The sequence below is a fragment of the Ochotona curzoniae genome, unplaced genomic scaffold (assembly GCF_017591425.1).
Source record: "Ochotona curzoniae isolate NIBS_2020 unplaced genomic scaffold, NIBS_Ocur_1.0 contig_2754, whole genome shotgun sequence".
NCBI lineage: Eukaryota > Metazoa > Chordata > Mammalia > Lagomorpha > Ochotonidae > Ochotona > Ochotona curzoniae.
This window is the reverse complement of record NW_024465582.1, coordinates 25626024-25652929: the sequence shown is the minus strand read 5'-3', so window position 1 is coordinate 25652929 and position 26906 is coordinate 25626024. Positions and strand designations below refer to the sequence as shown.

The 26906-nt window shown below is 39.1% G+C and overlaps 1 protein-coding gene across 1 annotated transcript in view; it reads left to right on the top strand.

Annotated features, from left to right (window-relative positions):
* The window catches only part of SLC38A9 (solute carrier family 38 member 9), a 79169-nt gene that overhangs the window by 19192 nt on the left and 33071 nt on the right, over positions 1-26906 (top strand). The window contains exons 3-9 of the mRNA XM_040977545.1: positions 9143-9275; positions 12497-12618; positions 12758-12821; positions 13035-13128; positions 20121-20291; positions 21532-21591; positions 25232-25426. Coding sequence (XP_040833479.1) covers positions 9143-9275; positions 12497-12618; positions 12758-12821; positions 13035-13128; positions 20121-20291; positions 21532-21591; positions 25232-25426 — 839 coding nt within the window. The remainder of the gene's footprint in view (positions 1-9142; positions 9276-12496; positions 12619-12757; positions 12822-13034; positions 13129-20120; positions 20292-21531; positions 21592-25231; positions 25427-26906) is intronic.

Genomic DNA, 26906 nt, shown 5'->3' with positions numbered 1-26906 from the left:
GCAGAGGGAGCTGCTGGTATTGAGGATTGCATCACGCTGAGTGCCGCTGCCCTGGGACTTTGCTTAGAGGAACCGACCATTCCAGACAGCCTGCAGCCAAATTGTGAAAGAACCAATCTGTTCGGGTGCTTTCCCCTGTATTCTCTTTCTCCTCCTGCCTCTGTTTTCTACTTTTCAGGGAGCCTTGTGCTCACTGCCACCCAGGACAGGGGTTCGGACAGGCTTAATCGACTGGAAGTGGAAGTCAAGAGTTCAAGCCAGTTTTCTAACCAGGTGCTCCAATGTGGAACCCAGATGTCTTAACAGTTAGACCTGCCTGTCCCAAATGATTTTTTTTTCTTTCTTTTTATAGTTAGGTTTTTTTGAAATGATATTTTAAGAGGTTCTGAATTGACTTGGTCCCTGCCATAGGTTCTGGCTAACTTCAGCCAGGAGTGAAATGAGACCATTGGTAGCACTGATGACAGAGTACCTGGCTGGCCTTCTGCTTCCACTCAGGGCCTGTTCCGTGTAAGGACATTTGTTGTGGTCATTGTCTTGGCCTCGGTCGAAGTTCCTTTTTTAAGCTTTTGTTTTTAGTATGTAGGAAGTAGATTGTGCAAGGGATTAAGCTGGATGAAGCCTGGGGACATCCGGTTGCCTACACTTTGAAAAAAAACCCTGCTTCATACTTGCTAACATAAATCCATCTGGTAGGCTCGGGAGGACCCCTGCTCTTCCCCTCTGCCCATCGGGAAAGGGGGCATGGGAGCTTCTGCCCCACAACCCTCAGTCCGTCATGGGTCTTCAGTGATCCAGACAGGAGTTTAGGCTTCTTTTCTTTTCTTTTCTTTTCTTTTCTTTTTTTCTTTTCCTCTCCTCTCCTCTCCTCTCCTCTCCTCTCCTCTCCTCTCTTCTCCTCTCCTTCTTTTTCTTTTCTCTTTCACCAGATAGTAGCTATTCTACACCCTGTGGCTTTAGAGACTCTTCTTAGCCATTTTGGAGTGAAAGAACCATAGACAATACAAAATTGTATGGGTCTAGCTGTGTTTCAATTAAACCTTATTCAAAACAGGCCATGGGCCCAGATTTGCCTATTTGAGGCGTCTGTCTGCCCAGTCCTGGTTCATAAGGTGGTGCGCCTCGCCTCAGGGACTGGCACTTCTGCTGCTGTGACTCTTAGGAAAACCCCTCGCCTTATTTCTGAAGAAGTTAAAAAAGCAAGGCCTACTCACCTGAATTTTATTCCACCTCCACAGTTACTTCTTGTCAAGCTGCATGCTCAAAATTATTCTTTTTGTTTTAAGATTTATTTATTTATTTGGAAGGCAGAGCTGTAGCAGCAGCTGAGAGAGAGAGAGAGAAAGAAAATCTTCCATCCATTCTTTCATTCCCTCAGGTCTCCCACATGGGTTCCAGGGACCCAAGTACCTGGGCCATCTTTTCCTGTATTCCAGTCTCATTTTAAAGATACTGTTCTGGAAGCAGAGTAGTGAAGGACTCAAATCACACCCCAGTATGCGATGTTGCTGTCACAGGCTGCACCACAGCACCAGCCCCCCATCCGAGTTACTGTATTCAGAATGATTCTTTGGATAATAAAAACAATCTCTGCACTCTCAAACCTCATTCCACTGAAGTCAACAATCTTTTGGTAGGGGCTTCCTAATACTTTAACCGCCATAAACCCTAGAAGTTGAGAGTGAGGATAAACATAATAAGAGTAAGTACCAGACCTCAAAGAGAAGCGAAGATTTACAATAAAAATTACCTTTAGGAATCACTAAAATGCTGCGGTGGACAGTTGGCACAATGCTGAAGGCACTGTGTGCGATGCTAATATCCCACATCAGAATGCTTGGGTTTGACCCTGGTTCCACCTCTGGTTTTAGCTTCCTGCTAATATAAACCCTAGGGGCCGGTGCGATGGCTCAAGTGCTTGAGTCCCTGCCAGCCACGTAGTGGACCCAGATTGAGCTTCTGGCTCCTGGTTTCAGCCTGGTCCATTGCCAGCACCGCACACATTTGGAGAAGAAATCTGTGGATGGAAGATCTCTGTCTCTGATAAAATGAAATAAAAGTATTTTTTTTAAAAAAAAGATTACTTGCATACCACCAAAAGAAAGAAATTGGACTAAGAATTTTTCTGTATTAGGAGGACTCTTTCTAAACATCATATAAAATGCATGTTATTTAAATGTCTATAATTTAAAATCGATACATTTGAATATTAAGCTGATTATAATTTAAATAATAATTATCAATACTTTTACATAATTTTTCTTCTATAACTTATGTTTCTTCTTTTAATAGGATCTCAAAACTACAATTATTAGAACAAAAGGTGCCAGCACAATTAAGGCTCCTGATACGTATAACTAAATTACTTTCTAGGAAGCTATACCAGCTTACACTCCAGCCAGCAATGTGTGAAAGTTCCTATTTCAACATACCCTTGCTAATATTGCTTGTTTTCCTTTTTGACTATGAATGTTAGTCAATGGGAGCCAGTTGGCAGGGCAGGTTTCATGTTGGACTCCAGCCTTCACCATTTTGCTCTGTTATTCTGGGATTGGTTTGCCGAATAACGAGCCATGCAACTAGCAGTGGATTCTGCCCACGCTGCTCCAATAATTGCCATCTAGGTTGCAATGAAAATACAGCCGTTGTCACGTAAATGGCCAGTGTGTGTAGACCACTTTTTACACTGTCTTCCCTGTGGGAAAGCGGAAGTTCTTTTATGCTGTATGCTTTTCTTGAAAGCCATAATGAGATTACTAAGGCTTTTGAGGTAGAATCTCTTAAGTGTCTTAGTCTGGGGCTAGTGCTGTGGCATGGCAAGATAAGCCAACACCTGTGACGCCAGCATCCCAGCATCTCTACTAATGCGCCTGGGAGAGCAGCAAGGGATGGCCCAAGCATTGGACCCCTGTACCACATGGGAGACCTAGAAAAAGCTCCTGGCATTGGCTGGCACAGTCCCAGGCACTACGAAAATGAAACCACAGATGGAAGATCTGTGTCTTTCCCTCTCTTCCTGTAACTGTCTCTCAAATATGTTAAAAAAAATTTTTTTTAAATTCTTAGTCCGTTTTGTGTTACTATAATGACATAACTGAGACCATGAGGCTTATAAAGAACAGAAATTCACTCACTTCCTCACTCTTCTGGAGGCTGGAAGGGAAAGGTCAAGCTCCCACCTCTTGGTCTGTTGAGGGCTGCCTTGCAACATCCTCCCAGGGCGGCAGAGTTTAAGAGCATGCTAGCTCGATGCTGCACAGAACTCCTTGCCAAAGGCCTTAATATCGTTCTCGAGGGGGGAACCTTGCTGGCTGCTCACCTCTTGAAAGAGCTCACCTCCTAACACCACTCTATTGGCAACACCTGAATTTTGGAGGGCACCCCTTCAAACTCTGGTATTGTGTTAGAGGGAAGGAATATGAACCTCTCTTTCATTTTCTTTTTAAATATTTATTTATTTATTTATTTATTTATTTAAGTGGTGGAATTACAGAGAGAAAGGGAGAAGCAGAGAGAACTCTTCCATCTTGAGGTTCAGCTCCTAAAAGGCCACCATGGCTGGGGCTGGTCCAGGCCAAGGCCAGGAGCCAGGCACTCCAGCTGGGTCTTGTGGATGACAGGAGCCCAGGGACTTGGACCATCTTCTGCTCCCTTCCCAGGGGCAGGAGCAGTGGGCTGGAACCAAGTGAAACTGCCTAGACTCAAGCCAGCAGCCACATGGGATGCTGGCAGCATGGGCAGCTCCCTAGCCCACTGTACCACATGCTGGTCCCAGAACCTCTTGCATTTTGGTGATTTATTTAAAGAAGAGTAGTTATGTTTTATTTTTATGCTTTCAGTTCCTTGATAATTGAAGTAAGATGAAGAAAAATTTTAAGAATTCATATGCTGAATCGCATGTATGTAAAATGTAAGGTTTATACTGCATCTATATTTAGCACATTTTTCATTGCCTTTATAGTTTTTTTCCAATTTATTCTTATTGCAAAATCAGATATACAAAGAGGAGGAGAGACAGACAGGAAGATCTTCCATGTGATGATTCACTCCCCAAACGGCCACAACAGCTGGAGCTGAGCCAATCTGAAGCCTGGAGCCAGGAACTCTTTCAGGTCTCCCATGCAGGCTCAGAGTCCCAAGGCTTTGGGCCATCCTCAACTGCTTTCCCAGGCCACAAGCAGGGAGCTGGATGGGAAATGGGGCAGCCAGGATTAGAACCAGCACCCATATGGAATCCCAGCACATTCCAGGTGAGGACTTAAGCTGCTAGACCACCGCTTCGGGCCCGCCTTCATAGTTTTTAAGGAAGAGCAATTGTAGTTAAAGTAGTAACCTGGAATTTCTTTTATCCCCTCCACTCCTGTTTCTCCCCACCCCCTGTGGGGCTTAGTTAGGTCACGAAATTGGAAATTTATTTCTTTTCCAGAATTGTTTTTGGTAGATTTGTGAAAGGAGAGTAACATTTTTCATGGTATTACAGGATGAAGTCCACTCTTAAAATTAAGGCAAACTCTTTAATTCAAAATTTTAACTTAATGCTCTTACTGCGTTTAAGCAAATTGAGACAGTTTATTTTGGCATTCTCATAAAATGGATGAAAGGAGCTGCTAGAAGAACTATGTCCTCTTGGGAATTTTCACCACATTTCTAATCTTCCTTTGTGTCAGGTCACTCATTATTTCCAATTTGGAATTGCTAAACAGAAGTTGAAATATGGAGCTGGCGCAATGGCCCAACTGGCTAATTCTCTGCCTGCAGGCACCAGCATTCCATGTGGATACCAGTTTATGTCCCGGCTGCTCTACTTCCAACTCCCTGCTTGTGGCCTGGGAAAGCAGTAGAGGATGGCCCAAAGCCTTGGGACCCTGAGCCTGCATGGGATACCAGGAAGAAGCTTCTGGCTTTAGATCAGCTCCAGCTCTGGTCATTGCAGCCCTTTAGGGAGTGAACCAGGGGATGGAAGATCTTTGTCCCTCCTTCTCTATGTAAATTCACCTTTCCATTAAAAATAAAAATAAATCTTTATTTAAAAAAAACAAAAAGAAGATGATGAAATTGAATGAGGGATTGAGGGGGGTGGTATTGCTGTTTACGCCAACGTAGAGAAAAACTTAGAACTTTTTAGTATTTGCTTAACTTACAGGTGCATCTAGCATCTTAACTTGAATGAAATGTCCCTTGTATTTATATAATTCTTAAGTCTCATGTTAATGTTGGTAATAATTTGGGGGGGGGAGCCTGGTGTGCGATAGCGTAATGGTTAAAGTCCTCGCCTTGCATGCGCTGGGATCCCATATGGGCGCTGGTTCTAATCCAGGCAGTCCCACTTCCCATCCAGCTCCCTGCTTGTGGCCTGGGAAAGCAGTCAAGGAAGCCCGATGCTTGGGATCCTGCACCCACATGGGAGACCTGGAAGAGCTCCTGGTTCCTGGCTTCAGATTGGCTCAGCTCCAGCTGTTGCTGCCGTTTGGGGAGTGAATCATTGGACGGAAGATCTTCCTCTCTGTTTCTCCTCTTCTCAGTATATCCGCCTTTCCAATAAATAAATAAATAAATAAATCTTTTTAAATAATTATTATTTTTATAATTTAATAATTTTAAAATTTAATAATTATTATTTTAAAAGAGTTATTTATTTATTTATTGGAAAGTCAGATACACAGACAGGGAGGTCTTCCATCTGTTGATTCACTCCCTCTTGATTCGCTCCACTGCTTTCCCAGAGTATGAAGAGGGAATTGGATTAGATGTGGACATGAACTGATGCCCATATAGGATGCCTGCAGCAGCGACGGAGGATTAACTCGATATGCCACCACACCAGCCCCCTCAAACATAATTTCTTTCCTCTTTTTGCCCAGACTTAACTCCTTTCTAGCCCCTGAGCTGCCTCCTTAACTTGCCGAGAGATCTGCCAAGTGTTTGTTCACTTCCTCGGCTGCACTGCCACTGACCCCTGCCCTCACTCCAGCATCACACACACTCCCCACTTTCTCTTCCTCCCTTAGGTGCTCATTTCTCTTTGAAGAGTTCTTATTTACCTGTCTCCTCTAGCTGATTACAGAAGGTCTGTGTCTTACTGTTTAAACGCAACCCATTGTACGCTTGTTTGTTTGGTGCTTGAATTTCTATTGCACAAATTTGGTAACCACTGCAAAATAAATAGTCAAGATGGAAAGAGAAGAACTTAAATAGGCTCAGCCTTTGACAACAGTAATTAAAGTTACAGTGTAGAGCAGGAGTTTTGTTGTTGTTGAAAGAGAACATTTTGTAGCTGAAAGGGAACGAGAACCATGTCAGTAATCCAGAGATGACCAACATTTTTCTAATAACGGCGAGGAATTTGTAGGTACGGTGGCTTGATTAACTTCTTTTCTGTCATCTTCATTGAAAAGTTGCCTGGCATTGGCAGAGTGTTTTACCAGAAGGTAGACACGCAAGTACAGTGGCTTCATTATTTTGAATGTTTATTTGTATGAGATTTTTTTTTTAAATGCCAATTCCCATTTCATTTTTTAACAAACTACCTCTACCTGTCAGGTGTCTGAGTTAGTGCCTCAGCTTTCATAGACTTGTGAATAAATGAACACTTTTAATCCAGGATCTCCACGTTGCATATAAACCTTCTTAAGCGTCATGGAATTATTATTAAACTTCACAGAAGCATAACTGGTTTGTAGAAGGGTGGAGATAGATTTAAAAGCCAAATTTTTTTAAGGAATTCAAGGAATGAAACTTATTAGAGATGCTAGGTCGAAACAAGATTTCTCTGTTTGTAAGTATATTAAATGAAAAACTGATGTCTGAATCACATCTTAAAATATCCTATACATTTTACTTAAAATATTAAAATAATTTTTCCTTGCAGTATATGAGACAACTATACTGCTTTCTTTACTTACAGTGTTTGTGGTTAAACTGTGTATCAAGTGGGAAGTGACATTGATAGGGATTAGGTGAAAATGTATTCAAAAGAAAATAGCCCAAGTTTCAAGTCTTTTTTTATAAATATTGTCCTCTGTATAATATGGTATAATCTTATGTCTATTTAATTTAAAAACGATTTTAAGGCAAGATCCAACTAAAGTTCAATTTGGAAATGTTAAATTTTGTTCTTTCAAACCTGAAGCATATGTTTCTAATACTTTAGTTAAAATATGCTGAGTTGTATATTTTTGAAGAGAATCTGTTTTGAAAAGATTCCAAAATATTTGTTTGAACAGGCACTCAGCATCTTGATGAAAACTGTTGGAAAAGAAAATCTTTCAGAGTCATTCCGTTCTCCCTGCCAGCTAAACTGCTAGAGTTAACACTTCTGTAAGGGAACAGGAGCCAGGGTATTTACCACTTCCTGGACTGCTTTTCAGCAGGCCTTCAGACCAGCTTAGTGGTTGATAGTAATACCATTGGCTTTTCAGAGTGAAAAACTTAAAGGTAGAACGTCTACATCTCTTTCTCTCAATATTGTTGTAGCAGTCTCAGTTATCCAAGATTAACTGCAATTTCTGCCTTATGTTAGCGTTAATGTTGTATTTCTATCTGGAGTTTTGTGAGTTGCTCTTCTTGCCAAGTGAGAATGCCCCATAGAAAATGGTCCCAGGTATGATTAAAACATCTCCCAAATATAAATACTTTCACATTTCTTCTTCTTCTTCTTCTTCTTTTTTTTTTTTTTTTTTTTTTTTTTTTTTTTGGACCACTGAATGTCACAGTAAAGATACATATTAGGTATGACATCCTAATGCTTTGGGAAGATTGGCAGTTATATTAGGCTACCAGATTTATAGTTAAGGATTATTTATTCAGTCTCTGACCCATTCATTTTCATTATGTCCTCTCCCAGTATGTTGACACTATGTAATGCATTTAGCAGTGATATGCTTAATATATATAGTCTCTCCCCATATTTGCTCTTGTAATTGCACTACTTATATATTTGTTGAGTTAAACTAGACAGTATGTACCATATTTAGCTATTGTGGTAGAGAATATAACCTAAAGACTCAGATTCTGTATGCTAACTACAGAGACAAGGCTAGATTTAAGATCTGTGCTACCAGTTATTGAATATCATGGAGCTAGTTTGGAAAGCAGCAGAAATTAAATTTTCATCCACTTGGTTTTCCAAGTCCTTCTCACAAGATTAGATTAACAGTGTCTCCAGAAATGATTGCCATACCTTAATATCTTTAAAGCTTCTTTCAAAACCCTAAGTATACAAGAGCTGTATGGAACCCATCATAAATGCTTGATTTGTTTCTTTGTTGTTTAGAACTGTGTATGATCTGAAATGGGAAATTACCCACAGATTGGGATGGCTTCAGAGGGTATGAGTGCCAGCAGAGGAATGCAGTGTTTTGTGCAAATCTGCCTTTCCATTGGGATAGTATATTACTGGAAGCTTAAAAAGCAAATGAAAAAAATTACAGGAAGAACTGAAGGAGGTTGGTAACTGAAAATGAGGATTGATAACCAGAGCCTACCGTTTATCAAGCTACAGTCTTAGGAAGCAGTGTATACATGAATATGGGTACTGAAATCCAAGAGAAGTTGAACAAGACAAAGCCTTCCTAATGTCCTGTGTCCCATTTGATGCTATTTTGATTAATTTCCACAAGGGAGATGGTTGAGATCTCTAACTTTTAGGACATGAACCAAGAGATAGGAATTCTGTTTGTCATAGGAAATCATTCTGGCCCTTAAGAATTCTTTAACAGAAGGACTTTTTTTTTGTCTGTGATTTCTCTGCTTTAGTGCCAAAAACTTTCTGGAAGACTATTCAAAGCTGTCTGTGTTTAAGTTTCATTGTTGGAAAGTGACAGCTGCTGAATTTTTTTCTTTTGCTGTGTTTCTTTTAATAACTGATTTAAGCCCTTACTGTTATGTCCCTCTATTGCTAAGTTCCTTAGGATTAAAAAAAAATGAATAAAAGTATGTTTAAAGCCAAAGTTTGAAGAGACAAAAGTGATTAGAATAACACTTCCTTTGTAACGTTTTCTTTTCCCACCAAAAGTGAGAGGTTGAATGCCCTGTCTTTGTGCATCCCATCTGTAATGAAGGGACAAGAAGTTATTTTCTTCAGTGGCTGACTTCCAAAATTTTTGTCCGAACGTTTTTGTCAAGTGTATCTTCTCTTCTCTAGGCCTTTCTATATAGAGCCCACAAACATCGTTAATGTGAATGATGTCATTCAGAGGGTTAGCGACCATGCCTCTGCGATGAACAAGAGGATTCATTACTACAGCCGGCTCTCCACTCCTGCAGACAAGGCGCTGGTAAGAGGCAAAGCATTACTAATTGTCTAAGGGTCAGTTGCAGTGAGCAACATACGCAAGGGCAACTCCCAGTAATTTAGCTTTTTGCGGGCAATATTCCAAAGACAGTATTCTGTAAAGTCAAAGATGGTGATTAACTAACACCCTGCATCTCAGGCTGGTTCATACCTGCCCAGCCTAGCATGAGGATGCTTGGGACACGCTCTGTTGACAGCAGGCGAGACATGTTTTTGGATTAAGTTCTGCTAATCCCAAATCCCAAGAACTCGACTTTTGTAGCATCAGATGGATCATTGATTAAAAACATAAATAAGAATTTTCTTATTGTGTTCAGTTCTGAAGTCTGAAGTTGCAAGAAAAGAATATTCATAAATATTTGCTACAGAAGTGGGAAACTGGAATTTGTACATGCATATATTCAGGTGTTTGGGGAAGTGGCTTTTTTTTTTAAAAGATTTATTTATGTGAAATGTAATGTCACAGGAGGATGAGGGGAGGTATCCACTGGTTCACTCCCCAAATAGAATAGCAGGTGTTGCACCAGGGGCTTCATCCAGACCTCCCAACTACGTACAGGAGCCGGGGACATGGGCTGTCTGCTTCTACTTTATCAGGCACATTAGCAGGGAGCTGGATTGGAAGTGGAGCAGCAAGGACTCAAACTGGTGCCCATATTGGATGCTGGCATTGCAGGCAGTGGCTTAAACCATTAATACCACGATGCCCACCCTGGTTCATTTTGTTTTATAACTTGTTAAAAATAAATTGTTAAAAAAAATTCTTAGAAAAAAAGACTGTAAATGATCATGGGTAATAGTTTGTTGAATGTTATGCTTCTAAAATCTGTATGATTTTGTTTTAGGAAACCAGATATATGTAAGTAATTTTGTAGCTAATGAAAATTCTCACATCTGTAGTACTAGAAAACCTGAGAACTTAAATAATCACAGAAAACATTCTGAGGGGATAAAAGTGTCCTTTTAGATGTTAAAAGCAGAGAAAGGAGCCAGAGCAAAGCTGTTCCATTTAACCCTCACCATAACTACCAGAAGTACTAATATCTCCTTTGGATCTGTTGGTGAGTGCGTCAGTTGCGGTATGATTGTGCCTCTCAATGCTTCTGCTTTATTCACACACACTCAGCCCTGGCCTCCTGAGCCTCTTAGTCTCAGAGAATACACCCTGAGGCTACCTCATTTACTTTATGTTCCTTGGAGGGAATGCAAAGGAGGGAGGATGAGGCAGTCATCTCTGAGTCCTGAGTGGCATCAGAGTGGTACTGGGCTCTCTTGGGCTCCAGCTTGGAGCACTTAAAAGCGTCTTTTCCTGTCTCGTCCTTCTATGAGTTAGTTAAGAGCAATTGCTTGACAGGGTCCCTTCTTAGGCCCATTTTCTTGGCTCAGTGCTTGTTGCTGATTGGCTGGCCTTTAGTCTCTCTCCTGTCTCCTTACAGACTACCTGGAGGGACAGGCGGCTGGTGAATGTTATCTTACAATATGCACTCCTAGGCCAGTCCTAATGTGTCACTTAGTATCGTTTACTCTAAGGGGGAAAGTTACATACAACTTGACATTGTATTCTGTTAACTAATATTTTATACTTCACAAGTGGAGGGGATTACACATAATTCTATCTTTAATAAGTACATTATTGTGCTCATCAAAAATATGCTGGACAGGGTTGTTATTTCCCAGTTGTTTTGTCTTTTGTTTCCTCTGTGTGCCATTGTGTTAGTAGTTGTGGTAAAGTCTTAGTTCTGTTACAAAGTCATCTAGATGCTGTGGGGAACAGAGGGGATCGAGTGTCTCATGGTCTACTTCAGACTTTCTAGAAACTCTGTACTCTCATCTGAGCCCACATTGTTTGCCTGTGCATTGTGCACCAAGTTGAATCCCTTTTGTTAATTGTCACTGAGATGACAATTATATAAATGTATATGTGTGTGTGTGTGTGTGTGTGTGTATATATAAACACTGGTCTAAAATTAGCAGTGTGATAGAACTATTTTTACAAATACATTTGTACAGTCCACTTCCATTTATGAACACTCTCAAATTGTTTTTCTTAAAAGATTTTTAAGGGAAGAACATTATGCAACACAAACCTCAGATGTTCATCTAGCTAAACTCTTCCAAAAAGTTTGTTATTTTCATCTACTTGGAATGCAGAGTAACAGAGAGGGATTGTGATCTTTTGGAGAGATGTTTCATCTGTTGGTTTATCGCCCCGACCCACAATCCTGCAGCAGCTATGGCTGAGCCAGGCTCAAGCCAGGAGCTTGGAACATTATCCTTGTCTTTCGTGTGGATGGCAGGAGACAAAAAGCTCCATCCGTCCTCCCCTGACTCCTAGGATATGTTTGTGGGAAGGTGGGTTGGAAGCAGAGGAGCCAGAACTGGAACTGGCTTCCAGGATGCTACATAGGTGTCCTATGGGGCCACAATATGCTCCTCAATGTTCTTGTTTATTCTAATATAGGAAAGAGAAGGGAAAAAAACTATTTGACTATCAACATCTTCCTGATACGTAACCAGCAAAAATATGACCGGCACTGGCCAGCAGCGTCAATATTACTAAATGCTTAATAGACATGTCATATCTTGGGCTTCACTCTGTAGTTACTGAATCAAAACTGGAATGTGGACAAGATCCCTGTGTGAGTCATAGGGACACTCAGGATGGAAAGTGGTGCCCTCATCTACTGCCACCGTGGGAGCCAGTGTTTCAGTTTTCTTTGTATCTCCTTATCTTCTAATCCTGTTCCAAATAATTTCCAACTTCATTTTTCTAAATTTGCTTTGTAAACTGTATTGCTTTTCTCCTGCCTGAAACAGACATGATCTTGTCTCCCCAAAACTTCTGAAACCACCCTTCCACACTAATTCAGTGATCACTTCATTCTTGAACTTCCCTTCACCTAACGCCAGAATCTTTTCTAACTAGAACCTTTGCTGGCATTTTTTCCTTTTTCATGAACAGGAGAGAAAAGTATTTTGACAGTTGCATAGTCTAAGAATTCATTCTCTTATCAGGGCAGTTTGTTGTGTTAATGGCTTTTAAACTCTTGCTCTTAGATCTCTCACCATGCTAGTCAGGGATTCATGCTGTTTATTCCTAAATTTTAGAATTATCCGGAGTCAAGTGTTCCAATGTGTTGAAAGTACTCTATTTTGCACACATAGTGACGCTGCAAATTCTGCTGCTTTTTTTTTTTTAACCAGATTGCCCCTGATCATGTAGTTCCAGCTCCAGAAGAGTGTTATGTATACAGTCCCTTAGGATCAGCTTACAAACTTCAAAGCTACTCTGAAGGACATGGTAAAAACACCAGTTTAGTAACCATGTGAGTATAACTGCTTTGTGAAACATGATTTAAACTGTATGTGAATGAAAATTGCTGGTTGTTTGACTTTTTGCCATAGTTAAAACATATGAAGAATCAAGCTCCATTATTTTTACCACTAACTACTTTGTATTTGCAGTTTTATGATTTGGAATACCATGATGGGAACATCTATACTAAGTATTCCTTGGGGCATAAAACAGGTAATATACTTTTTTGACATGCTTTATGCCTGATTTTTTTTTCTTCTTATAACTTTAAAATCAGATTTTAATAAATCTGTGTAAGATTAAGGGGGGGAAGTGATTATGTTTAGTTAGTTTTCTGTTGCTTGTTAGCATAACATACTATGGATTGCCTGTGTGTTTTTTCTTACATGATGATATGTGTTGTGCTCTGTTTTTGTTTTTAAACAGGCTGGATTTACTACTGGAATGTGTGTCATCATACTGATGGGAGTTTTAACACTTTATTGCTGCTACAGAGTAGTGAAATCACGGACTATGATATGTAAGAATTTGACAGAGGGTGGAAATAGATTAGTGATACGAGTATTAATAAGTACTTCCTTTGGGGCAGATTCAGTGTGTATTCCACATCTGTGTCAGCTGTCAAATATGTAGCTGAAGATTGATTTCTCTAATTTACAACTTTCGACTGAGTTGATCTGTTCAGTAGTTGCCACTTTTGAAGTTCAGAATCTGCGAATTCTTTGTAGAATGCGTTCACACTGGTACTTGTTTTCATAAGAAAAGAAAAATGCTATGTCTTCATAATGACATCTTTGCCAGAGCTAAACTGAGAATTTGATGCTTTGTTATCAGTTCGTGATGACTTGTTTTGACCTATCCATACCAAAAGACCTAAGTGCTGGAATCTCTTGCAAGTAGACATTTTAACTAGAAAAATATGAAAATATAAGCACATCTTTTGCAGTGAATTCTTAAAGTTTTATGAACACATTACCTCTCCTCATCTCTATAAATTCTACATCAGGAAAATGTATCTTTTTAGGTGCTTTTGAGACAGTTTGGAGTTTGGGACATAAATAGAGAGACATCATTTCATTAAGGATTAATCAACCAACTAGGCTTTGCCTCCAGCATTTTCTGTCTTATTAAGAAATTTCCTTTTTATTTTATACAAATATAATGTTAGTCAAAATTCTGGAAGGAAAATTCATTCTGGTTTCTAAATAACAAAAGAGACTTAAAAAATGTTGGTTTGTAAAAACAAAATATAAGCCCAGCATTATGGCTCTATTGGCTAATCCTCCCCTTGCAAATACCATCATATCATATAGGTACCAGTTCATGTCCTGGCTGCTCCACTTCCCCTCCACCTCCCTGCTTATGACCTGGGAAAGCAGTAGATGATGACCCAAAGCCATGGGACCTTGCACCAGAGTGGGAGACCCGGAAGAAGTTCCTGGCTCCTGGCTTTGAATTGGCTCCTCTCCAGCTGTTGAGGCCATTTGGGGAGTGAACCAGAGGGTGGAAGTTCTTTGTCTCTCCTTCTCTCTGAAAATTCTGCCTTTCCAATTAAAATAAACAAAAAAGGCAGAGAGAAGAGAAACAAACACAGAGATTTCTTCCTGGCTCACATTTCAAATGCCCTCAAGAGTCAGATGTGGACCAGGCCACAGCCAGGAGCAGGGAGCTCCATCCAGGCATCCAACAACTCAATCCACTGTGGTTACCTCCCACAGTGTCCACTAGCAGGAAGCAGAGCCAGAACTCAAACTCAGGCACTCAGATAAGTGATGCAGGTACCCCAGGAGGGGTTTAAACTGCCACATCAAATGCTCACATTAGGGGCTGCCTGGCATTGTGATACAGTGGATTAAGCCACTACCTACAATCCTGGCAATTCTGGAGCCTGGTAGAGTATCCTAACTGCTAAAGTCCTGATCCTACAAGCACCAGGATCCCATATGGATGCTGTTTGTATCCCAGCAGCCTTGCTTCCCATCCAGCTCCCTGCTTGTGGCCTGGGAAACCAGTTGAGCATGGGCCAAAGTCTTGGGACCCTACACCCACGTGGGAGACACAGAAGAAACTCCTGGTTCCTGGCTTTGGATTGGTGCAGCTCCAGCCATTGCAGCCACTTAGGGAGTGAATCATCAGATGGAAGCTATTCTTCTCTATTTCTCCTCCTTTCTGTAAATGTGACTTTCCAATAATAAATAAATAAATCTTAAAAAGAGATACAGGCAATTCCATATTGGAGTACCAGTTCATATCTTTGCTGTTTCATTTGCAATTCAGTTTTCTACTAACATGCCTGGGAGGGCAGCTAATTCTCTGTCATGCTTGGTTCCACATGGGTGCTGGTTTGAGCTCTGGTTGCTCCACTTGTAACCCAGCTGCCTGTTAATGGACCTGGGAAAACAGCAGAAAATGACCAGGAGCTTGGGCCCCTGCTCCCAGGTGGGAGACACCGAAGAGGCTCCTGCTTCTCAGCTTCAGAGCAGCCCGACTCTGGCCGTTGTGGCCATTTGGGGAGTAAACCAGCAGGTGGTAGATTTCTCAACTCTCTCCCTCAAAGAGAGAAAACACGTCTTCTAAAAAATCTGTCGCTGAAAATGTTTTATAGAGAAATTTTCTATCTATATTTTTTTCTTTTTTGATGCTGTCAGGATTCATGCTAGGCTTGTGTTCCCTTTGTAAGATGTGGAAAAGTTTTAAGTACCAAGGGAGCTATCTGTTCTTTAACAGTTCTTCAGAGGACTCAGTGGAGGCTATGTCTTCATTTTAAGAAATACTGAACTAGATAGGATTCATACTTACTATGTGATATTTAAAGAGTTCTTGAAAGTTCAGTCACATTTTGCCTTTTTTTCCCCTTTTATTCATGTTTATTGGAAAGGCAGATGTATAGAGAGAAGGAAAGACAGAGAGAAAGATCGTCCTCTGGTTGACTCACCAAAGGGCTGCAACAGCAGGAGTTGAACTGATCTGAAGCCAGAAGCTTGGGCTTCCCATGTGATGTAGGGTCCCAAGGCTTTGAGTCATCCCCCTTGCTTTCCCAAGTCACAAGGAGGGAGCTGGATGGGAAGTGGAGCATCCAAGACATGAACTAGTACCTATATGGGAGGGTGACACTTGATATCCTACATCTAAAATAAGGTTTATTCTATAATACAAGAATGTTTAATTATCAGTAAGCATGAAATGATTCACTGCATTAACAAATGGTAATTGCCATAATTGTATTGGTAGATACAAAGAATGAAGTTAAGAACTTAAAGATTATGAGAAATTAAATGCAAAATCTAAACTGTATTTTAGAAAGGAAAGGAGGCTGTGGACCTTAGGTACTAAAGCAAGTGAGCCATCTAGCAAGCATAATGCTAGGCCTGGATTGCTTACCAGTGAAAAACAGCACAAAAAATAGTAAAATATAAAAACAAATTGATGTTTTAGAGATCCTGGAAAAAATGTTTTAACCAAGCTCAAAACTGTAAGGCATCCCTTTCTTTAAGTTTGCGATTGTTTACTGTGGAATGGTTCAGAGTATCAGTTGTTTTTAATGGAACAGAACTGATAGCAAGAAAATGTGATTTGGATTCCAAAGTTCTTGCTTTAATAAAAATTCCACAGAGTGAGAAAACAAGACTTACCATGTGTTCGTGATTAAAAGCAACACATATTAAACATATTAAAATATCTGACCAAACTAGAGCTAAAGTCATTTCCATACATGTCAAGGAAACATGTAAGTGCCTATAATTATTCACAGTCTTCTGGAGATGTTCTCAAATAGAGCAAAAAAAAAAATCTGCAAAAGAATTTAATTACAAATGATATCTTTGTGTCACCTAATATTGTTAAAATTAGTAAGATAATTTGAAAGTTAGTGCAGGCAATGTTGAGAGTCAACAACCAGATCTACAAATAGAAAAAATTACTCCACTCAACTGTAAACAGTAACAGTAAACTGTAAGGGACTCTTAGAAGCAAACTTACCAAGAAGACAAGGTGTGTGTCTAAAGAAAAAGGTAAAATTACATCTAATGATAATATGCAATATCTGAATAAGTGAAAAAAATACTATGTTCTTCAGAAAATTTAATATGAAAATGTGAGAAACATAAATTCAGTGTCATTTCAGTGAAAGTTCAGTTTGGACTTTGGTTTAACTGTGAACTTATCATGGACAAATGGATGCCCAAGTAGAGCAAAGTGAATTATAGGGAGTGGGGGAAGAGTATGTTGGAATAAGTTTTAGCAGTTATTAAAATATACGGCAGAGACACTGTAATAAAATAGAAAGGTGCTATGGTTAGTAGTAACCAAATAGATGACCAGAATGGAATATATTACATAATATATAATACATAATATATACATACATAATATAATGCATAATATATACACATAATATATAAACATTATATAATAACCTAATATATTATGTGATATTAGGTGCCTATTTAACTTGTTATCAGTTTGGGGGAAAATATCCTGATACTTTATGCAAAAACATATTCCAGATTATTTGAAGACTTAAATATGGGAAATAAAACCATAAAGGGGTCTAGCACAATAGTCTAGTGGTTAAATCCTCACTTTGCATGCACTGGCATCCCACATGGGTACTGGTTCATATCCCGGCTGCCCCACTTCCCATCTAGCTCCCTGACTGTGGCCTGAAAAAGTAGTAGAGAATGGCCCAAAGCTTTGGGACTCTGCACCTGCATGGGAGACCTAGAAGATGCTCCTGGTTCCTGGCTTTTGGCTTAAAGGCTCAGCTCTGGCTGTTGCAGCCACTTGGGGAATGAACCAGTGGACGGAACATCTTTCTGTCTGTCTCACCTTTTCTCTGTAAATCTTTCTGATGAAAATAAATAAGTCTTATATAAAATGAAACTAAAAAGCTTGGAAAAAATCTAAGAAATTATGCATAAAACCTAGCCATTGAAATGTTTCTATCCAATACAAAAGATGGAAAAGCTTTTATGAAGAAATGTGTCTCAGGGTTATGCATCATCATCATCAGAAAATTTCCTGACAAATAGTGAAAGTAATCTGTTAGAAAATTATTCAGAAGGTGGGACCATCTCCATATTCAGATTAATTCTTGGGGAAACCAGATCTATAAAGACTTTGCTTAAAGGTTATAGTGAAATGTTTTGAGTAAGACATTAGTTGATTAGTTATGTAATTTCTAATTAAGGAGATAGTTATCATTGAAAAATTCTTCTGTGTCTGTAGATATATTTATTCTGTGTTCCTTAATACTCAGTCTTCATTGAGCATTTATAAGCTGACTTTAAAGTAACTTCATTAAAGTAAACATTTTTGCCTGGTTTTTAAAGATGTATCTATTTGAAAGGCAGAACAACAAAAAGAGAAACAGAGACAGAGCTTTCCCGTTATTTGGTTCACTCCCCACAAATTGAGACAGGGCTAAGTCAGGTGGAAGCCAGGAGCCAGAAGCTGGGTCCAGATCTCCCTCTTGGGTGGCAGGGGCACAGGCAGTTGGGTCATCATCAGCTGCCTTTCCAGGAACAATAGGAGGGAGCTGAGTTGCAAGCAGAGGAGCCGGGGCTCGAACCCTCATCCCTGTGTGGGAAGCTGGCAGCGCTGCAACACAGCACTGGCTCCTTTCCTCCTCTTTATTTTCCTTGATTCTGGCTAACCCAGCGTCTGTGAGAGTGATGACCGAGGAGTACTGTGCCCGTGCTGCCATGGGGCGCCACTCAGGGGATGTACATGTACCTTTCTCTTGTCTCCAGGGTGAAAATGGAGGAGTGTGAAGCCATTCTTAGTGATATTATCCTTACGTTCTTTAGGTGTAACTTACCATGTTCTGGTATCTCAACTTCCCAGACTGCATCCTTACTTTGTTTTTGTTACACAATAGCTGACATATTTGCTCCAGAGATCCGAGTTTCCGTATATTCATCAAATAGAGCAATTCTCTCAAAGCAGTTCAGAGTGTAGGATTATAGAGCAACAAGCTAAAAATTATCCTTTGACAAAATCATATTTATAGGCCATACTTATCTGTATTCTTAATCTTACTGAACACTGATATATAAAGCGTGACCATTTTAAATGCCTCACTATATAATAGCAAATATTTTTACTCATTTGTGTTTTCCATGTAAATCCCTATCATTTATACATGTTTTATGCAGTCACAGTATTGTAGTAATTTGTCTTCTACTTCATCACTTAGTATATTTTATGTTTCTGCACCATCCATTTTTATCTTTTAGTGATTGTGTACAATTGCACACTATGGTTCCATTGCTTTTCCTTAATTATTTCTGTACCATTTTATGTTTAAGTCAATGTCTAGTTCCTTTTTTTTTTTTTAAGATTTGTTTATTCAATCAAATGATAGAGAGGGAGGGGGAAAGATAAAGAGAGATAGAGATCTTGCATCTGCTGGCTCACTCCCCAAGAGTCCACAGTGGTGAGGGCTGAACTAAACAAAGCCAGGAGCTTCTTCTTGGCCTCCCATGTGGGAACAGGGATCAAGCACTTGGGCCATCCTGCGCTGCTTTCCCAGGCACATTAGCAAGGAGCTGGGTTGGAAGTAGAGCAGCTGAGCCTCAAACCAGCACCCATGTGGAATGCTGGCACTGCATGTAGTGGCTTAACACACTATACCACAACACTATCCTCTCTCTTGTTATTGGAATTATTTGTATATATTTTCTGTAATCTTTTATTAAGCTAAACTTCTGTGAGTATGAATAACAGTTATATTAGTATATACTAATAATTAGTGTCATCAGCTGTGAGTAGTTGAGACTTTTTGATTTTCTGTTATTAGATGTATTTCCATCTTCAGTTTGTTTTACTTTAACTGGTATGTTTTTTAAGCTGTGTTGTTTATTCATATCCTTTTCCTGTTTATCTCCAAGTACCTTGGTAAGCTGTAATCTTGATAATCTGCTTAACTCCTTTCACAGTATGAGTCTTAGCTTTGTTATTTCTTATAAATTCCTTTCCTACTATTTCAATAGTTTTCATAATGTAAGAGCTTGTTTTTGTCCGTGTTTTTATTGTAATTTCTGGAGGATAACCCTTCATGTCCTATTTTTACATTATGTTTTTTGATTCTTTTGTTATTAAATTTTATAATCCTTAATTCATTTATCTGAAATTTGATTTGGCCTGAGGCATAACGGGAGACTGAAGAAAGCTTGTCTCCATGTTGTTGTCTGAATATGTGAAATGTTGAGTGATGTTTTCTGTCCATTACTGATGAGTTTGTCTGCCATTGGTTTATCACTTTTGTTCTAAAACATTGTGATGCTGAAATCTATTTCTTAGATTATCTACACTATTTTTGTTGGTCTACATTTCTCTTTTCTGTATTTTGTGTATTTAAATTGCTATTATATCATAGTGTGTTCTAATATCAAATGATAGAGTTCTCATAATATGTTGCATAATACTTTCAGTTAATTTGGGGAATGCAGATGATGAATATGGAATACATGCCCAACACCTGGTTTCGTTTTTCCGTTTGCTTGTCTCTAGCCTCGCTGGGTACCGCTACCTGGGAATATACCGATGTCTGCAGATACTATTTTGGTTCCTTTGGGCAGTGGTCAAGTCTCATCTTCTCCTTGGTGTCCCTCATTGGAGCCATGATAGTTTACTGGGTGCTTATGTCTAACTTCCTTTTTAATACTGGAAAGTTTATTTATAGTAAGTATTCCCTATCAGATGCTTTAAACACCATCACCTTCAAATATAGTTACGATTGTAATGTTTTCATGTCAGCCTTCAGATCTAGGAGTGGGATAAATAAAGCAAGGGAGAAAAAAGGAACACCATTGATCCTGGATAATGTACTTGATTCAGTTGGCTTTCTGTAGTTGTGATCTCAAAAATAATCTGCATGTTCATTTCCAAGTATTAATTCTTAAACAATAATCAAAATGTTTGATATTAAAACATTTCTGTGATTCAGATGTTTTGAACATAATTTCACAAAATTTTAGTACTGTCACTGAGAAGTATATAAATCATTGGTGTTTATTAGTAATGAATTTGATGCATAGACTCCAAAGAAAAGAAAAAATATCCAGTTAAAATTTCAACACATGATCTAAAACTAGGAAATAACAGAATAACATTTGTGCATCAAATGTATTTATATATTCCACAGTTGTAATGTACCCAAATCAAGCTTCTTGAGAGAGAATCTTAGAATTTCAAATCATTTTATAATATTTTTAATTTGGATAAAATTTATTTTCTATCAGATAAGATTATGTTTCTTTCCTGATAACTTAGACCTAAAGTTGTCCTTTGTGTAGCTGAATTTAAATAAATCCTATATATTCAAGATATAGATTTTTATGATAACCAAATTTTAAATAATTTTAAAATAATCACAAAAGCTAATTTCCCTTTTGAGTGGCAGGTGAGAAATTCTATTTTTATTTTAAACTCTTAACATTAGCATTTTAATTTCTTTTTTACTAAGCATTTTTATTGTGTAAAACATCAGGAAATATCTTAAATTACCAAAAAGATGTAGAAGCTGATAAACATATCAGTGTACTCACTAGCACAGGAGCTTTAATGTAAAGTCTTCACATTTTATCATGATTGCATTATTTCTGTTATTCTGCCTTTACTTTCTTAAGCGTTTTTATAAATAGGTGTTGGGCTTTATCAAGCATTTATTGGTGCCACTTGTTTAATCATGGTTTTTCCTCCATTAAATTAATGTGGTAAATTAAGTGTGCACATATTATCATTCCCAAAAGGGAGGAAAACCGTAGAAGATGAGGCCGGTAATGATGAGGTGGTCTTGGTTCAATATACCAAATGATATCATTATGTAATAGATATTAAAAGATTTTTATAAATAAGATCCTTTCTAGGGTGATAGTGTTAGCATCTCTGTGCTAAATTGTTTTCTTACCTTAATTTTTAGATTTTGTTCATCACATTAATGACACAGACACTATGCTAAAAACCAACAGTAATGACCTTGGTAAGTAATTTAAAATTAGCTTCTTTGTTCCCCACCTTGTTGAAAAAAGAATTTAAGGTAGAACTTATGATCATATTTTAAGTAAGTAATTAAATAAAATCATTATGCTCAGGACTACTTACTAATTGTAAAAGATTGTAAAAAGATTATTAACATGAAGGAATAATTAATGCATATCATGCAACTTACAGTTTTTTCTGTAGTAGGTATAATTTACCCATGAATAATTAATATTTTCAAGGACCTATATCATTGCTAACTGTATTACATGCCAAGTTCTCAATTTGTAAGCTTGGATTTATTAATTTTTAAATAAGTTTTATTTACTTGTAAGGCAGAGAGAGATTATTATCTTCTTGTTCGCTCCCCAGATCCCTGCAACAGCTAGGCTAGGCCCAGTCAGGAGCCAGGAACTCAGTCCTTGTCCCCAACATGGGTGGCAAAGACCTCATTACTAGAGCCGGATCCTGCTGCCTCCAGGGTGCACATCAATAGGACACTGGAATAAGGAATGGAACCTAGACTCAAGCTCAGTCCCTGGCAAATACAGTGGTACCTTCACCACTCTACCAAATACCCTCTCCTCTTAGTATGCTTGCTTCAGTATGTACAAGGCAGAGCTACAGAGGAGTTCTTGCATTTGCTGATTTACACTGCAAATGGCTGTGACAGCAGGCTGTATCAGGCTGAAACCAGGAGCCCAGAGCTCCATTCCAGTGGATATCAGGGACCCAAGTCCTTGGGCCATCTAGTGTTGTCTCCTGGACACATTAGCAGGAAGCTGGGTTAGAAGCAGAGTAACCAGGACTCAAACCACTTCAATATGAGTTGCTGGTGTTAGAAGTGGATAAACAAGCTGTGGAACAATACAGGCTTCAAGAGGGCAGTTCTAACATCTGTTTATTAAGCTTGCTATGTGTCATGAACTGTGCTGAGCTCTGGGTATGTAATAATAAACAGACAAAAGTATTCCTTTCATGAAGCATACATTCCAGTGTCTGCTACTCAGTGTCTTACTTTGTCCCTTAGTTAAACCTGATGAGCCAGTCTCATTAATACTAGAAAATAAAGGAGTGAGGTACCGGCCTTTATTCTTGGGGATGCACACATACATACTTCTGAATTAGAATTATTATGCTAAGATCTCTTGTACCGTGTTGCTTAGCAATGGACCAAATAGCATCATTGTCTTTAGATTAAAAAAAACTATTATAGCTATTTTAATACCAGTTAATGGAATTAGTTTATATCTAATAGAATTTCCTCTCCAATAAGGAACTGAGTCATAAACAATGCAAGTTTTAAGGTTGTTAATATCACTAAGGTCATAAATATAACTAGTGTTTTGGTGAACACCATCAGCAAAACCCATTTACTTTGCATGGTAGTATCTTATGTTGTTACCAGCACTTTGAAAAAATATATTGAAAGAGAGAAGACAGACAGATGGACAGAGCTTCTATCCGCTGAAAAACTCACCCAGTTTCCTGCAGCAGCCAGGTCTCATGGAGGCGAAAGCCCGGAGCTGGGGCTTCATTTTGCATCTCCCTCCTGGGTGGAAGGGACCAATGACTTGAGCCATCAGTGACTTTCTGCCTCCCACGGTGCACATTTGGAGGAAGCTGGAGTCAGGAGCAGAACTGGAACTGCATGCTAAGAATTCCAGTTTGGGACATGGGTGTCTTCACCACTAGGCTGAATGCCTACCCATATAGCAGCACTTCTTAATTTATCTTTACAATATTTATCTTCAACAAAATGGTAAACGCAATATGAAACTATCCATCTTAGTAAAATATAAAAAGAAAAAACTTACAGCTAACATTTTTAAATTCTTACTGCATTCGGGCATGGTTCTGAATGTTTTATGACAACTCTGTAAGGGACACAGTGTTAATTCCACTTTAGAAAGCATGGAAAGCATGGAGCAATTAGCTTGTCCAAAGATACCTAACTGTTAAGTGGTAGAGTTGAGATGTATTATTCATTTTACTTCCATTACCTGTGTTCTTATACATTGTAATTAACACAAGAAAATTTCAAGTTAATTTACTTCTGTCCAGAGCATAGAAGAAAAAAGTACATATTAAAATGCTGACTAAAAGAGAAAGAAAATGAAATGCTTAGCTTTGTAATATACAAAGTAATGGATAGGGGTGGGTGTTCAGCACAGTAGGTTTGGCTGCCGCTGGGACACCCATGTCTCATAGTGCCAGCTTGAGTCCTAGCTACTCTGCTGATCCAGCATTCTGCTAGTGTATCCTGGGAGGCAGCAGCTGATGCTGTTGGGCTCCTGCCACCCATGTTTGAGACCCAGATGGAGTTCCTGACTCCTGGCTTTACCCTAGCCTGGCCCAAGCTGCTGCAGGTACTTGGGGAAGATCTCTTTATGTGTGTTTCTGTGTGTCTGTCTCTCTTTCCTCCTTCTCTATCTCTGTCACTCTTCCAAATAGATAAAAATATATAAATATACATTTATATGGACATTTGATGAAATTAAAAATAAGACTGACAATTTTTCCTTTTTTTTTTTGACAAGTGATATGTATGCTAGCTGCTCACTGTATTTTCCATCAGTTTTACAAGTTCTTCACAAAGAGATGATTATTGTGAAATCATTGAGAATAGTATGTGTTCTGATAACACAAGAAGTTACCACTTGTTAAATGTTGAGAAAAATACATTTTACTGATTCCCCAGTTCCCTGGATGTCATCTGGATGCTTCAACTTCTATCAAGTGTGATAAACTTTCAGAATTATTTTACATTCCTAGGATTGAAAATTCAACGTTTTAATCAGTGGTTATGTTTTGGTCTTTCTATTTATTCTAGATCAGTAAATTTTGTTTATTGTTAGAAGAACCCTGCTGTTTTGCATTTGTTATGGGCTATAGTACAACTCACAGTTGCTGTGTGTATTATTTCTTGCAACTTTTTAAAGATTTATTCATTTTTATTGGAGCTTACAGAGAGAAAGAGAGATGAAGAGAAAGATGCTTCATCCGGTATTTCTTGCATTTTGTATAAATAAGACTACCATTCAGCTTATTATTTTTTCTCTGGCAGTGGAACCAAGGGATATTTTTGGCACTTTTTTTTAAGATTTTTTTTTTTTTTTTGGAAAGACAGATTTATAGAGAGAAGGAGAGATAGCAAAAGATCTTCCACCCACTAATTCACTCCCCGAATGACTACAATGGTCAGAGCTGTCTATTCAAGCCAACAGCTTCTTCCAGGTCTTTTGGGTGCAGGGTCCCAAGGCATTAAGCTATTCTCTGCTGCTTCCCAGACCACAGTCAAGGAGCTGTTTGGGAAGTGGAGCAGCTGGGACACAAACAATCGCCCATCTGGAATGGCAGTGTTTACAGGTGTAGAATTAGCCAACAGCACCATTGCACCTGCCCGAGTGGCACATTTTTAGTGTCTAGTAGAGGCTAAGGATATACTTCAACATTTCCTAAGGTGCTCTCACCATTTTTTTGGTTTGTTTTGCATGGAATATTTGTATTATACCTAAATACAATTCTCATTCCAAAGAGGTGAAACTTGGTCCTTATGTTAAAAGTTGAGATGGGTAGAGCATCAGTGTCTGGGGAGAGTCTTTGCAGTTTTCATTAACCTTGTACCTTCCTATTTGCAGTGATCTGTCCAAGTGCCAGGAATGGTGACCATCCTGACAACAACTCTATGATTTTCTACATCAATGACACGGAAGTCCAGCAATTTGAAAAGTGGTGGAATAAATCTAAGACAGTGCCCTTTTATCTGATAGGGCTCCTCTTGCCATTGCTCAATTTCAAATCTCCTTCATTTTTTTCAAAATTTAATATCCTAGGTAAGATGGGTCAGCAAATTGTGGCGCCTCTGTGTGGGGCAGAGTAGATGGGGGGTGTGTGGAAATAATGTCTGGCTTGACATAAGGTTACCGTCCAGGCCTACTCATCTGTGTTTCGTTTATTCACTCATAGGATTCCTTCTTGTCATTAGTAATTTTTTATGGAGTTTGGTACAGGAAAAAATGCAGGTGACTATTCAAACCCTGCCTCTCCTTTTACATTGTGATTTATTTGGTCTCCCCTTCTAACATTACTAAGCAACTTTGAGGAAGTAAAGTAATTTTAGGGGGAGAAATCCAAATAAATATTACAGAAATTCTTGATTTTAACGATTGAAACCATTAGAACTTAAAAGGGGAAGTTACAGAATACTTTGAAGAGTGTTATGCATGATTGTTGTCTGACTTTGAATCTGAGAGGTCATTCTGTGGCTCGTGGGTTTCTTTTGCTGTTTTCCTCTTCCTCAGTGATTTCCTGCCTTACAACACTATTGCTTCCTTAAAGAACAGACATCTTTCTAGGAGCCCTGTGTTTCAAAAATCTGTAAGAAATGATTGGTTTGGGTTTTAATTTTCATTTATTTGTTTTCCTTGCTTGAAAGGCAGGAAGAGAAACAGGTAGGTGATGTCTGTCCTCTGGTTTGGTTCCCAAATGTGTGCAACAGCAGGGACTGGGTCAGGCTGAAGCTGGGAGCCAGGAGTTCAGTCCGGGTCTCCCCACGTGAGTGGTGGAGATACAGCTACATGAACCATCTCCTGCTGCCTCCCAGAGCGCACTTCAACAGGAGGCAGAAGCAGGACTCAGACCCCAGCACTCCGACACAGGAGGCAGGTGTCCCAGGCAGCATCTTAACCATGGTGCCTGATGCCCACCCTTAAAGAAATGGTTTGATGCCACTTAAGATAACTAAAGGAACCCCTGGTGAAAGCCTAAATCTTGTTAACTAAAGCAGAAACAATAATATCATTCCTGAAGAGTTGATAATTCCAAATAAACCATAGAATTTCACCTCTCCCACTAGATCTGATCTTGTGTTAGGCAGTTTACAGTATAAAATACTTAGGTTACATCACATTAGAGAACCAGGAGATGTCTTTGGATATCTGTGAGACTGAAATAGGAGGTAAAGATAGTTCTCTGTGGCTTTTTGTCTCAGAGCAGGAGTCACTCTAAGCTGCCATAGACACACACAGACCAAAGAGTTATATAATCTTTGGCTCCTTGCGTTCATAGGTTCTGAATCAGCTAATCTCCAAACCCACAGTCAAGCTTATATAGCTCATTTGTGGTTTCCTGATTTCCTTGCCAACTTTCCAGTGCAGCAAATCTTTGAAAAGCGAATAAACTTACAGAACGCTTTGCTCAATTGGGCAAAACAGTCATGAGAGAGACCTCCAAACAGGTTGATTATTGCCCAGCCCCTTAAGGGTATTTTCTTTTCCCCCTTTCCTAGGTTCTTTTCCTTTCTTTTACAACTAC